General features: G+C 40.0%; 1 protein-coding gene across 1 annotated transcript in view; it reads right to left on the bottom strand.

Moving 5' to 3' along the window:
• fbn2 (fibrillin 2) overlaps positions 1-13490 on the bottom strand; it is a 119222-nt gene extending 105732 nt beyond the window's left edge. The window contains 4 exon segments of the mRNA XM_077243913.1: positions 1649-1983; positions 11664-11789; positions 11903-11953; positions 13448-13490. Coding sequence (XP_077100028.1) covers positions 1649-1983; positions 11664-11789; positions 11903-11953; positions 13448-13490 — 555 coding nt within the window.
• Positions 13491-15183: the final 1693 nt, after the last annotated feature.

Raw genomic sequence — 15183 nt, 5'->3', positions numbered from 1 at the left:
AGTAAGGGAAAGAGACCTCTAGTGGACACCCGGGGAAAACACAAACCAACACTGTGACATAACCCCCCCTCTACGGAGCGGCTACCAGACGCTCCAAGACCCACAAAAAACAAACAAAACAAGAGTCCAGGAGGGAGGTGGAACGGTGGAGGATCAGGGGGAGGGATGGGGGGCCAGGTCCATGGAAGGAAACAGAGACAGGGGGTGATGGTTTAGCCGGCGGCCAGGGCGAAGCAGACAGTCCATCGGGCGGCCAGGGCGAAGCAGACAGTCCATCGGGCGGCCAGGGCGAAGCAGACAGTCCATCGGGCGGCCAGGGCGAAGCAGACGACCCATCGGGCGGCCAGGGCGAAGCAGACGACCCATCGGGCGGCCAGGGCGAAGCAGACGGCCCATCGGGCGGCCAGGGCGGTGAAGACCCTTCGGGCGGCCAGGGCGGTGAAGACCCCTCGGGCGGCCAGGGCGAAGCAGACGGCCCATCGGGCGGCCAGGGCGGTGAAGACCCTTCGGGCGGCCAGGGCGGTGAAGACCCCTCGGGCGGCCAGGGCGGTGAAGACCCCTCGGGCGGCCAGGGCGGTGAAGACCCCTCGGGCGGCCAGGGCGGTGAAGACCCCTCGGGCGGCCAGGTCGGTGAAGACCCCTCGGGCGGCCAGGGCGGAGCAGACCCCTCAGGCGGCCAGGGCGGAGCAGACCCCTCGGGCGGCCATGGCAGAGGCTCTGGAACAGACACTGGCACTGGCTCAGGAATAGCAGACACCGGCTCTGGAACAGCAGACACTGGCTCTGGAACAGACGGCACCGGCTCTGGCTCTAAAACAGCCACTGGCTCCAGCTCTGGAACAGACACCGGCTCAGGAACAGACACCAAAACTGTAACAGCCACAAGAACAGACACAAACACAGAAACAAACACTGGCTCTGGCGCTGGAATAGGCACTGGCTCTGGAACAGACATTGGCTCCAGCTCTGGAACAGGCACTGGCTCTGCCTCCGGCTCTGGAACAGGCACTGGCTCTGCCTCCGGCTCTGGAACAGGCACTGGCTCTGCCTCCGGCTCTGGAACAGGCACTGGCTCTGCCTCCGGCTCTGGAACAGGCACTGGCTCTGCCTCCGGCTCTGGAACAGGCACTGGCTCTGCCTCCGGCTCTGGAACAGGCATTGGCTCTGCCTCCGGCTCTGGAACAGGAGACACTGGCTCCGGCTCTGGGATAGTAGACACGGGGATGTCCAGGATCCGAGCCAGACGCTCCAGATAGTCCAGGTCCATGAAGGCAGACGGCACGTGAACAGTCTCTCGCTGGGCAGACGTGACGTGAACAGTCTCTCGCTGGGCAGACGTGACGTGAACAGTCTCTCGCTGGGCAGACGTGACGTGAACAGTCTCTCGCTGGGCAGACGTGACGTGAACAGTCTCTCGCTGGGCAGACGTGACGTGAACAGTCTCTCGCTGGGCAGACGTGACGTGAACAGTCTCTCGCTGGGCAGACGTGACGTGAACAGTCTCTCGCTGGGCAGACGTGACGTGAACAGTCTCTCGCTGGGCAGACGTGACGTGAACAGTCTCTCGCTGGGCAGACGTGATGTGAACAGTCTCTGACTGGACAGACGCGACGTGAACAGTCTCTGACTGGGCAAACGGGACGTGAACAGTCTCTGACTGGGCAAACAGGACGTGAACCATCTCCGAATCAGCCTCCAGAAAAGCGGCGGGCTGCTGGGACACGGCCTCCGGGCCTTTGGAGAGGCTAGAGGTCTTCCTCCTCCGCCGTTTCCGCTGGTGAAGTGCGCGCTCTGGGCTGGATGGAAACAGCGCCGGATGAAACTCTGGACTGGATCGCACCAGCCCAGGGTCGAAGAGGGGCCTGAGTGGAAAATGGTGTTGGAATTCCTCTCGACCACCTCCTCCACTGCGACCTCCACGGGTCCCGCGAAACTTGACCAACCGGGTCCCCTCAAACAAATCCCTTCTCTCCCGCTCAGTGGCTGGGGAAGAGATATTAAAAAACATACCGCTGGATCTTGAGGACGGAGTCGTTCTGTCACGACGCACACACAGGGAAACAGTAGATCCAGTAGCAGTATATTTATTGAGTAATCCGTACACGTAATCCAGTCCAGGCAAGGGTCAAACACCGTATAAGCAATCCAAGAACAAAACAACAAAAACGAGAAACGAGCAGAAACAAACCTCAGAAGTGTGGGGACATAAAACAACGACTCCGTGACATGGACTGAAACAGACAGGGTATTTATACACAGAACTAAACAATGTAATGGAAAACAGCTGCGTGCAATGATGAGTGATGAGAACAGACAAAGGATCGTGGGAAATGCAGTTCCAGAATGAATGGTGACAGTAAGGGAAAGAGACCTCTAGTGGACACCCGGGGAAAACACAAACCAACACTGTGACACAATAGGCCAAAATCAATGGGGCAAAGACAACTGGCAACTTGATATATCATACAAAGGTCAATAGGGCAAAGACAACTGTCAACTCGATCGATCGATAGGTCAAAGGTTAATCCCTACATTAAAGGACCTCCGGAACATCCTCCGGAATGTCAAAGGTTAATCCCTACATTAACGGACCTCCGGAACAACCCCTCCGGAAGGTCAAAGGTTAATCCCTACATCAAAGGACCTCCGGAACACCCTCCGGAAGGTCAAAGGTTAGCCCCGCCCACCTGTCAATCATAGGGTCATAAATCATTTTGACATAAGGTGAATGGTAATACTACTGCCCTCGCATCTCTAAAGTATTCTTACTTGGCTGATTCTGATAACGGCATCCTTGCTCGCAGTCAAGCATGCAAGATATTAGGTGCATGTCACATCTGTAGTGTTTCACAAAATGATGAGTGGAGGCCCAGCTAGCTGCTGTCCAAATTTCCTTCACCAAAACTCCTTTAAATAGCACCCATGACAATGCTATGGCCCTGGTGAAATGGACATTGGTATACCAGTGAGATAGCTGCGACTATCCAGTGTGACAACCTCTGCTAAGACAGCCTCTGTCCCTTTACTGGCTCTACAAAACACACAAATAATTTCGGTCACAGTCATTAATCACAAGTTCTGTCTAGATAGATGCGCAGAGCGCGTACAGGACACTGGGCATGTAGCCTCTGACAGTCCACCGACTAGAACGGTGCAGGATAGAAAGCAGATAGCTGGAAGGGTAAACATGCATAGGCACTAGTTGGGTCTCTTGCAGAGCATATGAGCGGAGTGGACCGGTGAGAATCTCAGCACCTCGCTCACAGAACTGTTCGCCCCTCCACTCCCCCGCTCAAAGCCACATCAGGCCGCTCCACACATTATCACTCAGCGCTCAACGCAGTTTACTTTCCTATACCCCAACGCGCTCTACATATAAAAACACTTGCATATGTATTTCACTTTGAGCTTAGACCACAACCTTACCTCCCAAAGAACTAAAGAGCAACAACAACATTTTCCAAATAGAAATGTTTTATTTCAAATTACAAATTAGGCCTAGCTTATGTAAGAAAGAATATAGCCTACACAAAAAGTCCTAGAAAATTAAACGTATAAATGGGCCTAATAATATAAATAAAAATTATATAAACAAAAATATATATAAGTTTTAAAAGTAAATTAAGTATTAGGCCAGAATTTTGATAACTGAACTTTTGCGCAACGCACACAATTAAAATGTAAATTGGCTTATATCCATTGTACATTCAACTGCTGTAAAATTAAACGAATAAATGGACCTAATAATATAAATAAAAATTATATATACAAAAATATAAAAAAATGGGTTAGGGTTAGGGTTAGGGTTAGCAGTGGTTTCTTGACAACAGGCCAGCAGAGGAGAAGACCCTCTCTGCGCTCACAGACCCGCAGCAGAAGCAGCAGAAGAAACCAAATGCTGAACACAATATGAGCTACTTTAGCCAGGCGGTGAAAAGACGTGGAGTTTTCTTTCCAGAGTCGAATAACATCTGCGTCCGGGTTCTGTCTCGGGATGAGAGGTAATTTTCAACTTCACCTTTGGCGTCTCCGGTTATGCGTTGCTGCGCAACATATTAGTATTACAAGAATTTTTCAGCATCCAATCCAGCTGCACATTCAAATGAGCACGCTTGAAAAAAAGAGCCATAAATCTCCAACAGAGGAATTTTCCCGCTTGGAAATTCCACCTTTCTCATTGGCCAAGCCAACTCGGAGAGGTAGGACTTTTCTCCGGCTTTATTAGTGACAAATACACAGTGACCCTCTCTATTTTTCTTCTGGTTTCTTCTACTGCTTCTTCGGGTTGATATCTGTGGGCACCCCCACCGGGGCCCATGGGCGCCGACAGGCCTTGACCACAGCCTGCTATGCCTTCACTCTCCCAACAGAGTCAGACTGTAATTTCTTCATTCCAACTCAAGAAAACTGCAACTTTACTATCACTGAATGGACAACCATCAACTCTTCTGACTTCCTCCTTGCTCCTGGTTACCCTGCGTGGCTTCTCTGGCCCAGGGCCGGCAGGCCACAATCTGCACTCCAGCCATGTGCTCATGGAGAGAGAGAAAACCTTCAACTAGAACAGTCAACCATTCTAGTTCATCACCATTTTTTTCCGCAATGCAGAAGAAATCGTTTGAAACTCATGGAACCATCAAAATAATGAATGTAATAAATCAGAGATTATCATAATCGGCCCTAACTACCTCACCCGACATGCCCAGACCTTTTCCCTCAACATCGATGGCTCCAACGTCACAAACTCCACCTGCATCCGCAACCTTGGAACCATCTTCGATCCTACCCTCTCCTTTGTACCCAGGGGCGTAGGAATGAGTTTAACCCTCTGGGTTCGGCAAACACGCCGGCTCGTTTTGCTCAATTTTTTTCACATAGCAGGAAAATAGACTTAAAATACTCTGTCATTTTTGGTCATATAGACTTAAGAAATATAAAAAAATAAACTGTTGAATGTCTATTTTTTATGTGTCTACTTACAATCGAAATAAAACATTGTGCTTTTGTAAAATAAAGAAAATAAACGGTGTGCTTTCTGTCTCTCCATCTCCGTTAACATTTTTCTGGAGCACGTCTCTAAACTTAAACAAAACTCAGCGAATACTATTCACCCAAGCATGAGCAATATATCTTTATAATCATTTAAGTTTGTACTTTTAAAATATCTAATTCAAAACTAAAATAAATATTCTCTGTTTATGTAATCTATAAAAAAAGAGAGAGGTGTCAGTCGATCTCATTATCGTTCTCTCAGCTCATTATTCTGCAAATGTGACACGCCCACAGAGAGCGCGCGCTATTCAGACGTAAATGATCTTAAGCGACACATGCAAACGTTTCAACGCCCCTCATAAACGCGATAACACAACAAATTTAATCATCAGATTAATGTACTATTTCGTCTTGCGAGGCTGTGACTGTGAGGAATAATCCTGGGACATTTACCTCAGAACATGTGCTGGTTTATTTTCATTTCAAGGAGCGATGGATCTAGCCGAGAATTTTGAGTAGCCTAAGTTTTTTATTCTTGTGCTTTGTAATAATCGCATTATGGAATAGTGTCTGTAAATGCAAAAAGACTGTTTAAATTTGATTACGTTTCTGTGTGTGAATGAATTAACGGCACAGATGGGCGCTGTTGTTTATGTTTAGCCTACTATGTTACAGATGAAATATGAAAGACAGCATTTCGTAGTTTTGGATAGATTATAAAGTTTTTATTCTAAAATATCAAATGAGCTTTTGTTATCCAGTTTCAGCTCATATGTTAAATATATAGTAGGCTATGTTCTGTCAAAAATAAACTCATCAACTAAGATTTTATTATAGTGTTTGTTCCAATGTAAGCTATATCAAACTAATGAATCCTTAACTTTAAAATATGTATGATAAAATGTATTGGCCTACTTTTAAAAAGAATACTTTATAAGAAATTTATGGGAAAAGACAATTTTCTTTTCAAGATGTTTCCAACTCTAACCTTGAACAAATTCTGTAGAATGGCCCATATAGCCTATTTGAAAAGGATTTGTCTCCAGGAATTACTATGTACTAAAAATGTGCTTTTGACTTTCATTTATATTTGGATTATATATATACACTGCAGTTCAAAAGTTTGGGGTCGGTACAATTTTTAATGTTTTTAAATGAAGTCACTTATGCTCACCAATGCTGTATTTATTTCATTAAAAATACAACAAAAAAACAGTAATATAGTGAAATATTATTACAATTTAAAATAACAGTTTTCGATTATTAATATATTTTAAAATATTATTTATTCCTGTGATCAAAGCTGAATTTTCAGCATCATTACTCCAGTCTTCAGTCACATGATCCTTCAGAAATCATTCTAATATGATTTGGATTTTGATTTGATGCTCAAGAAACATTTATGATTATGATCAATGTTGAAAACAGTTGTGTACAATTTTTTTAGGATTCTTTGATGAACAGAAAGTTAAAAACAACAGCATTTATTTGAAATATAATCTTTTGAAACATTATAAATGTCTTTACTGTCACTTTTGATCAATTTAATTCCTCCTTGATGAATAAAAGTATTGATTTATTTTATTTATTTCCCCCAAAAAATAAAATAAAAATACTTACTGACCGCAAAGTTTTGAACGGTAGTGTTTAATGTTACAAAAGATTCTATTTCAGATAAATGCTGTTCTTTTGAACTTTCTATTTATCAAAGAATCCTGAAATAAAAATGTAAATAACTGTTTTCAACATTGATAATAATGAGAAATGTTTCTTGAGCATCAAATCAGCATATTAGAATGATTTCTGAAGGATCATGTGACACTGAAGACTGGAGTAATGATTCTGAAAATTACAATCGTAATTTAACAATCGTACCGACCCACAACTTTTGAACGGCAGTGTGTGTAAATATATATATATATATATATATATATATATATATATATATATATATATATATATATATATATATATATATATATATATATATATATATATATATATATAATATATATATATTTTATATACAGTGTATATATATATATATTTTATATACAGTGTATATATATATATATATATATATATATAAATTTTTATTTTATTTTTTATTTTTTTTCCTCCTCACATTCTTTCTTGTGTGACACACATGAATGAAAGGTTGATTATGCGAGACATTGTCTTCTCAGGTGTGAATTATTCATGATAGGAGTTGGGCCGTTCTCGCCCACACGCATATTGCCTTTCCAAACAAAAAGTGTTTTACAAAATTTAAATCAATGTATTAATGTTTTATGTGAATGATTAGGCAGGATGATTTTCAGATCATTTTGAAGCAAAAACTCTAGGCCACAACAGCCATTAGTCAAAAGTATTGTGGACACATATTTAAAATGTGTTTTGTGGCCTTATTTCAGAAACTTTAATTTTTATTTTTATCAATAACCATGCATAAACAATATTCTTTTATGCAATGGAAATCAATTCTTTAATTGCAGGCCTAATCATCAAGTTTTGTAGATTAATAAATAATGGGATGCAACAGGCGTTATAGTTATTCTAATAACTTCATTGGTTTTGTCATAAAACAAAACAGAGAAAAATGTGTGAAACTGCTGACTCTGCTCTTCAGGCTGTACATTTAGGCAATGGAGGAGGAGCCAACTGAGCAAAGAAGCGAAATTGAAATGCAGGAGATTTACAGAGTAGACAAAGAGAGACATATATACGTCATATACTGTATATATAGCGAGAGATATTATTGCTAGTTTTTGGAAGAGTTTGAGTAGATTTTGAGAGTAGTTTAGGAGTAGTGTAGATAGTTTAGGTAGTTTAGGAGTAGTTTAGGAGTAGATTTGGATAAACTGTTTTGAGAAGTGGCACAGATAAAAAAAAATTTTAAAAACACACCTGGTATTTGTTGTAAATAGTTGTATGTATAGTTTGATTTTGTGTTCATTTTACCTTTTGTATGGTATATTTGCACTATTGAGGAACACCTCTTACTCAAGGAATAAAAGCCCTGTAATGTAGCTATCCGTGTAATTGTACATTAAGTGTTTTGTAGAGTTTCTAAGCAAAAAAGAAAAGAAAAAACGTCTATTGCCACACCTGCTTTTTGCTGTATATAGTTTGATTTTATCTAAATTTTACCTTTTTTATGTTGTATTTGCACTATTTGGGAACCCTCATACTCTGGGAATGCAAGGCCTTAAATATAGCTCTCTGTATAATTGGGTGCACTAATTTTTTTTAAAAGTGGCAAAGCTAAAAAGAAAAAAAAAGCCTATGGCTACACCCGCTTTTTTTGTAAATCATATTTTTTTTTTGGTATACAGGTGCTGGTCATATAATTAGAATATCATTGTGGCGAACAGGACGAGGCCGAGGGATTTGAGAGAATGGCGCGAGGCCGGTGGTGCGAGTGTTAATGAACTGTAAAGCACACCGGTCTCGCATCTCTCACGGAGGAGCGGAAGCATAAAGGAGGAGCGACGACGTTGATGATCGAGAGAGGAACAGGCCTGTGTTTTGTTTGTGTTTGATTTTGATTTTCGGTAGCCAGCAGTCGTCCACAAGGGGCTGCTGGCGGTTCCTTTTATGTTTTATTGTGGTAGCCAGCAATCGTTCGCGAGGGGCTGCTGGCGATTCTTTTTGGTTTGTTTGGTTTATTTTAAATAAAGTCTTTTTGTTGCCGGTTCCCATCTCCTTCTTCCCTGAGCTATAAACCACGTTACAATCATTAAAAAGTTGATTTATTTCAGTAATTCCATTTAAAAAGTGAAATTTGGATATTATATTCATTCATTACATACAGACTGATATATTTCAAATGTTTATTTCATTTAATTGTGATGATTAAAACTGACAATTAATGAAAATCCAACAACAGTCCAGTGGACCAACTCCAGCAGATGACATGTTGAGTGGCTTGACACAAGGAATGCGACAGCTGAAACTCATGTCTTGCATACGTCTGTGAGTGGTGGTTCTTGAAGCACTGACTCCAGCTGCAGTCCACTCTTTGTGAATCTCCCCCACATTTTTGAGTGGGTTTTGTTTCACAATCCTCTCCAGGGTGCGGTTATCCCTATTGCGTGTACACTTTTTTCTACCACATCTTTTTCTTCCCTTCGCCCAATCTATTAATATACTTGGACACAGAGCTCTGTGAACAGCCAGCCTCTTTAGCAATAACCTTTTGTGTCTTGCCCTTCTTGTGCAAGATGTCAATGGTCGTCATTTGGACAGCTGTCAAGGCAGAAGTCTTCCCCATGATTGTGTAGCCTACAGCACTAGACTGAGAGACCATTTAAAGGCCTTTGCAGGATTTTTGAGTGAATTAGCTGATTAGAGTGTTGTACCAGGTGTCTTCAATTGAACCTTGAACCTTTTCACAATAATCAAATTTTCTGAGATACTGATTTTGGGGTTTTCATTAGTTGTCAGTTATAAACATCAAAATAAAAAGGAATGAACACTTGAAATATATCAGTCTGTGTGTAATGAATGGATATAATATCCAAATTTCACTTTTTGAATGGAATAACTGAAATAAATCAACTTTTTGATGTAATTCTAATTATATGACCAGCACCTGTATATCTGAATTGTACCTGTATATGTTGACATTTACAACTTGTGTTTACATTTTAAACCTTTTAAAATGCTTCAATAAGGATGTTTGTGTTTTTTGTAGTAGAAAAGCTATAATTTTTCTATTCGGATTTTGTGTTTTTTGTGTGATTTTAGACCCAGTATGTTAATACAGTACATCAAAGTGAAAAACTACACACCAATACACCGTGAACTAACATGAACAAACAATGAACAGCTGGATTAATATTAATTAACATTAACAAAGATGAATAAATACTGTAACAAATGTATTGCTCATTGGTAGTTCATATTAGTTAATACATTAACTAATGTTAACTAATGAACCTTATTGTAAAGTGTTACCAAGATAACTATACATTGTATTAGTGTCCACACCAGCAGACGATATTTCTGTTTATTCTAAGCGCCTGCTTGTCTGATGCTTCAAATGCTTGAGCTTGTTACAGCAGGATGGATTCTGATTGGCTGTCAATGTTTTTATCGTTCTTTCGAAGGAGAAAATCGTTCTGAAAGTAATTCAACCAATATCGTTTCTCTGGGAACTCTGCTATTCTTTAATATTGAGAACGATTTTTAAGAACTATATCTAAATCATTATCTTTATAGTTATCGTTTTTGGTGTGTACGAGCCTGTAGTCTTAAAGAGCAAAATTCTAAATGTGAATGGGCAGCATGACCATGGCATGACCAAAGAGCCAGCAGCCAATTCACAGTGGGCCCAATCTTGCACCCAGCGCAATTGACTTTGTACACCGACGCATGTATCATTCGTATTTTGCACCAGCGCAAAGCGGACTTTTCCCTCCACAGACGCACGCCGGCAAACTAGGGAATGAACTTGCGCTCCCTGGGCGGTTCAGCGTAAAAAAGGAGGCGTGTTCCGGCGCAAACAATCCCTGGTGCTATTTTGCAGTTCCAGAAAACAATTGCTCCACTGACCAGAAAAAAACTAGTCTAAAGTCAGTGGTGTGTTGCGCGTACATTCAGATGCTATTTTAAGCGCGCATGCTTGGCCATAATACAGAGTGTGAACAACGCGAATACACTGTAGACGATTCTCTCATCTACACAGATGCATTTTCCTTTTTGCAAATGATACATTATTATAAGGAAAAATATTAAAACACGAGGGAAATCATTGTTGTGTCCATGACGATGGGAAAATAGGCATAAAGCTTACACATTTACCCAAAATATTATATGCATGTTTAGCCGAAGCTAATTTGGTCGGGTTTGTCCCATCCCCAATGTCACTTCTCTTTCTTTTACGGCCCTGACGAGAACATTGATCTCCTCGGCTGAGAACCGATTCTGAAGCGCGCCTGGTAAATGCGCCGTTATAATAGTAGGTCTATTGCGCCCTGGGAAAAGCGCACCTCGTTCATCATGCTCTTAAAGGGAATGTGATATAAAGCTCTTATTGGTTCGTTTCCCGTTACGCCCAAACCACACCTATGAATAATGAAGCTGCTTCAGACCAACCCCTTTTAGATTTGCGTCGAGCACAAGCGTCATTTAATAAGCCGGTTAAATAGCAACAAGGCCGAGATCCGCCCACAAAGTTACTTGCGCATTGCGCTTGACACTTGCGTTATAGATCGTTAAAATAGCCCAGTGTGTTCAAGGAGATCTTCAAGAGAGTGGTCATTGTAATTAGTTCTGGAGTGCTAACAAGCTAGTATTTTGTTTGTATTTTGTAACTTCATTTTTATTTGAAGATGAAAGTTTTATGGACTTGAAAAGATATGAGGGAGAGTTTTGTGTGGACTAACCATTTAATTAAATGATGACAAAATCATGCAGGCTACAAAAAAGCTATAGTGTAACTGCCAGTGTTGATATAAAATAAAGTTATCTGAGCAGTGGTTAAGTGATTATAAAAGACTACTTATGGTTAAAGCACACAAGATCATAAGGATTTCCAAAGATCCAGATTCGAAAACATATTTCAGGGAATTAAAGACAAAGAAAGAGTGATGGAGTGATAGTGGCTATGGTGAAGGTGAATGACTATGACAAAGAGCTGAAGAAAGCATATACTCCTGGTAACTCACCCACACAGAGACGTCCAGTGACATCCCGTGTGAGGCTATCTGGACACTGACATTGAAAGGAACCTCTAGTGTTCACACAGTGTCCATTATGACACACACCAGGAAACACCTCACACTCATCCACATCTACACAGAGAAAGAGCGACAGAAAAGTGCATTGTGATTAACTAGGTAAGCTTAAGACAAAAATCAGAGATTTTATAGTTTATGTGTCAGTCACTTCAATGTTACATGGTCACCTTCACATGAAGCTCCTCTTGTCCGAGCAAATCCTTGTTCACATACAGGATCTGTGGACATAAATAACAGCATTCATGAAATAAAAAGCATGTCACCATTATTTTCCTTTGAAAAGACATACAGGTTAATACAAGTTTAATAAAAATACAACATTTTCAAGTATTTCATATTTTTGCCAATAAAAAGTATACTTTTAAAGTTTTTTTTAACAAAAATGTGAATATTTTTAATCTTATAATATAATGGGCTAATAAACTAATCCGGTTAAAATTCAAATATACTTAACATGTACAGTACACTATGATTCGTAGTGTTTTTGAAAGAAATTCTTTTATTCAGCAAGGACACATTAAATTGATCAAAAGAGAGTAAAAATATTTAGTAACAATCTTTAATTAACTTTAAAAATGAACTTTCTATTTATCAAAGAATCTCGAAAAAATCTATTGCAGCTTCAACAAAAATATTAAACATTAACTGTTTTAAATATTGATAATAATTAGAAATATTTCTTGAGCATCACATCACCATATTAGAATGATGTCTTTTTTGTTATTTTCATTTTTATTACATTTTAAAAACAGAAATAAAAATGGAAAATAAAAAATAGACTACAAGAAACCATAAAAAACAAGGAACAGATACTGTCAGCACTGCTTACACAAAGTACAAAGCAATTTAAAATATGCCTTATCGCCGTGACTTGATTTCAGAAGGATCATGTGACATTGAAGACTGGAGAAAATTCAGCTTTGATCACAGGAATAAATTACACTTTAAAGTGTCCCTATTATGCTTTTTCAAATATTACATTTCATGAAGTGTGTAATATGGCTTTTTGTGAATTTAAAAAATGTCAAAGCTCAAAGAAAGAAACAATTATGAAGTGCTCGAAGCGTAAATCCAGTCTCACGTCCTGCACAAACCTTTGTAGGTTTTGATGGAAATTCAGAAGCTAAGACCAGGACTTTCTCCTAAAATTATGCCACTCTTTCCTGTCTTCACCTATTTCTCACTTCATCAATTTATCTCTTAATCTCCTCTGCCACTCAAAACTGCCGCAGTTTCCCCAGTTCTCAAGAAACCCAACCTCGACCCCTCAGTTCTATCTAATTATCGTCCTATTATCGTCCTATCAAATCTACCATTTATTGCCAAATTACTGGAAAAAAATGGTTGCCTCCCAGCTTCAGTCTTTTCTAGTTCAAAATAATCTCCTTGATCCTTTTCAATCTGGTTTTCATAGTACTGAAACTTCCCTTGTAAAGGTAGTGAATGACGTAGTGCTCTCTGGTAAATCATCTAAATCAACAACATGTATGTTAGACCCTATACCGACTAAGCTACTGAGAGAGATGCTTCCAGAGGTCATAGATCCTCTTCTTAATATCATTAATTCATCTTTGTCACTAGGAAATGTACCGAAAACTTTAAAGCTGGTAGAATTGCATTAACATGGTTTAAATCATACTTATCTGACAGTTATCAGTTTGTAGCAGTAAATGAAGAGATGTCATATCGATCAAAAGTTCATTATGGTGTACCACAAGACTCAGTACTAGGAACGTTGCTGTTCACTCTGTACATGCTACCCTTAGGAGATATCATTAGGAAACATGGCATTAGTTTTCACTGTTATGCTGATGATACTCAGCACTTTATTTCTTCATGCCCCGACGAAAATTACCAATTCACAAAATTAACGGAATGCATAGCTGATATAAAAATTTGAATGACTAGTAATTTGCTATTACTTAGTTCGGAAAAAAACGAGATTATAATTATTGGACAAAAAACTTCCTCACGTAATAACCTAGAATACTGTCTAACACTTGATGGCTGCTCTGTCAAGTCCTCGTCGTCGGTTAGGAACCTGGGTGTGCTCTTTGATACTAATCTTTAGGCCTTTTTATCTTCCACGTGAATTTGGAAACATTTTAATATGTATCGTTTATATTCCACCTAGTGGGAATGCTGCAAATGCAGCTAAACTTACAGCAGACTGTATTCATAGACAATTAAGTCGTACCCCTGAAGCACCTTGTTTCATTTTAGGGGATTTTAATCATTGTAAACTTGATGCTGTGTTGCCTGGATTCCATCAATATGTGGACTGTAATACGAGAGGCAAAAACATCTTGGACAAATGTTATGGGAATGTTAAGAATGCCTATATAGCTAAGGTTAAATCGCCATTAGGCTCCTCTGATCATAATGCTGTCCATTTAATTCCGACATATAAGTCCATGCTTAAGAGCAGTAAACCACAAACTAAAACTGTATATGTGTGGAATGATGATGGAATTGAAACGTTAAAAGGATGCTTCTCTTGCACTGACTGGAACGTCTTTCAAAGTTTGGATCTAGAGGAGGCCGTAGAGACTATGACAGATTATATACTTTTCTGCAAAGATAATGTGTTAGACCAAAAAATAATAACTATATATCCGAATAATAAATCCTATATCTCTAAGGAAATTAAGGAGTGCATAGTACAGAAAAAAATGGCTTTTAGGAGAGGAGACCTTGCAGCTATGAAAGATGTACAGAAGGAACTGAATTATAAACTAAGGAATGCTAGGATAAAGGAGAGGGAGAAATTTGAGGCCCATTGTTCGACTATGAATACCAAAAAATTATGGGATTCTATGAAACATATGACAAACATGGCTCCAGCCAAAAGATCTATCAATGTGATAGATGAGGGGGCAAAGGCAAATGAGTTGAATGACTTTTATTGTAGATTTGATGTAAGAGACTTCTCACAGGAGCAGGCAAATGCACTGGATGCCTTGTCTATATTGGATAATCCTAAAATAATTATTGACCAGAACATGGTGGAGAGACTGTTTTCACAGGTCTGTCCTAATAAGGCTTCTGGGCCGGACGGCATCTCTGGGCGGTTACTAAAATCTTGTAGTAGAGAGTTGGCCGAAGCCTGGTGCCCTATTTATCAGAAATCTATGGACACGAATACAGTTCCCTCTATGTGGAAGAGCTCCACTATTATCCCTGTCCCAAAAAAGGCTAGCTGTAAGGAGAATAATGATTATCGTCCTGTAGCACTTACTTCAATAATAATGAAGTGTTTGGAGAAAATTATGATTAATTTTGTTAAAACAGACGTGAGTGGTCTATCAGACCAACTTCAGTTTGCTTATAGGAGCAATAGAAGTACAGACGATGCTGTTATAGCTATAACACATTTTATAAATAGGCATTTAGATGATCCAGGCTCGTATGCACGTCTTTTATTTGTAGATTTTAGTTCAGCTTTTAA

This window comes from Siphateles boraxobius, unplaced genomic scaffold, assembly GCF_051911475.1.
Source record: "Siphateles boraxobius isolate OS27281-9 unplaced genomic scaffold, OSU_SipBor_1 25, whole genome shotgun sequence".
NCBI lineage: Eukaryota > Metazoa > Chordata > Actinopteri > Cypriniformes > Leuciscidae > Siphateles > Siphateles boraxobius.
The sequence above is the reverse complement of the archived record's forward strand: the minus strand, read 5'-3'. Positions and strand labels throughout refer to the sequence as shown.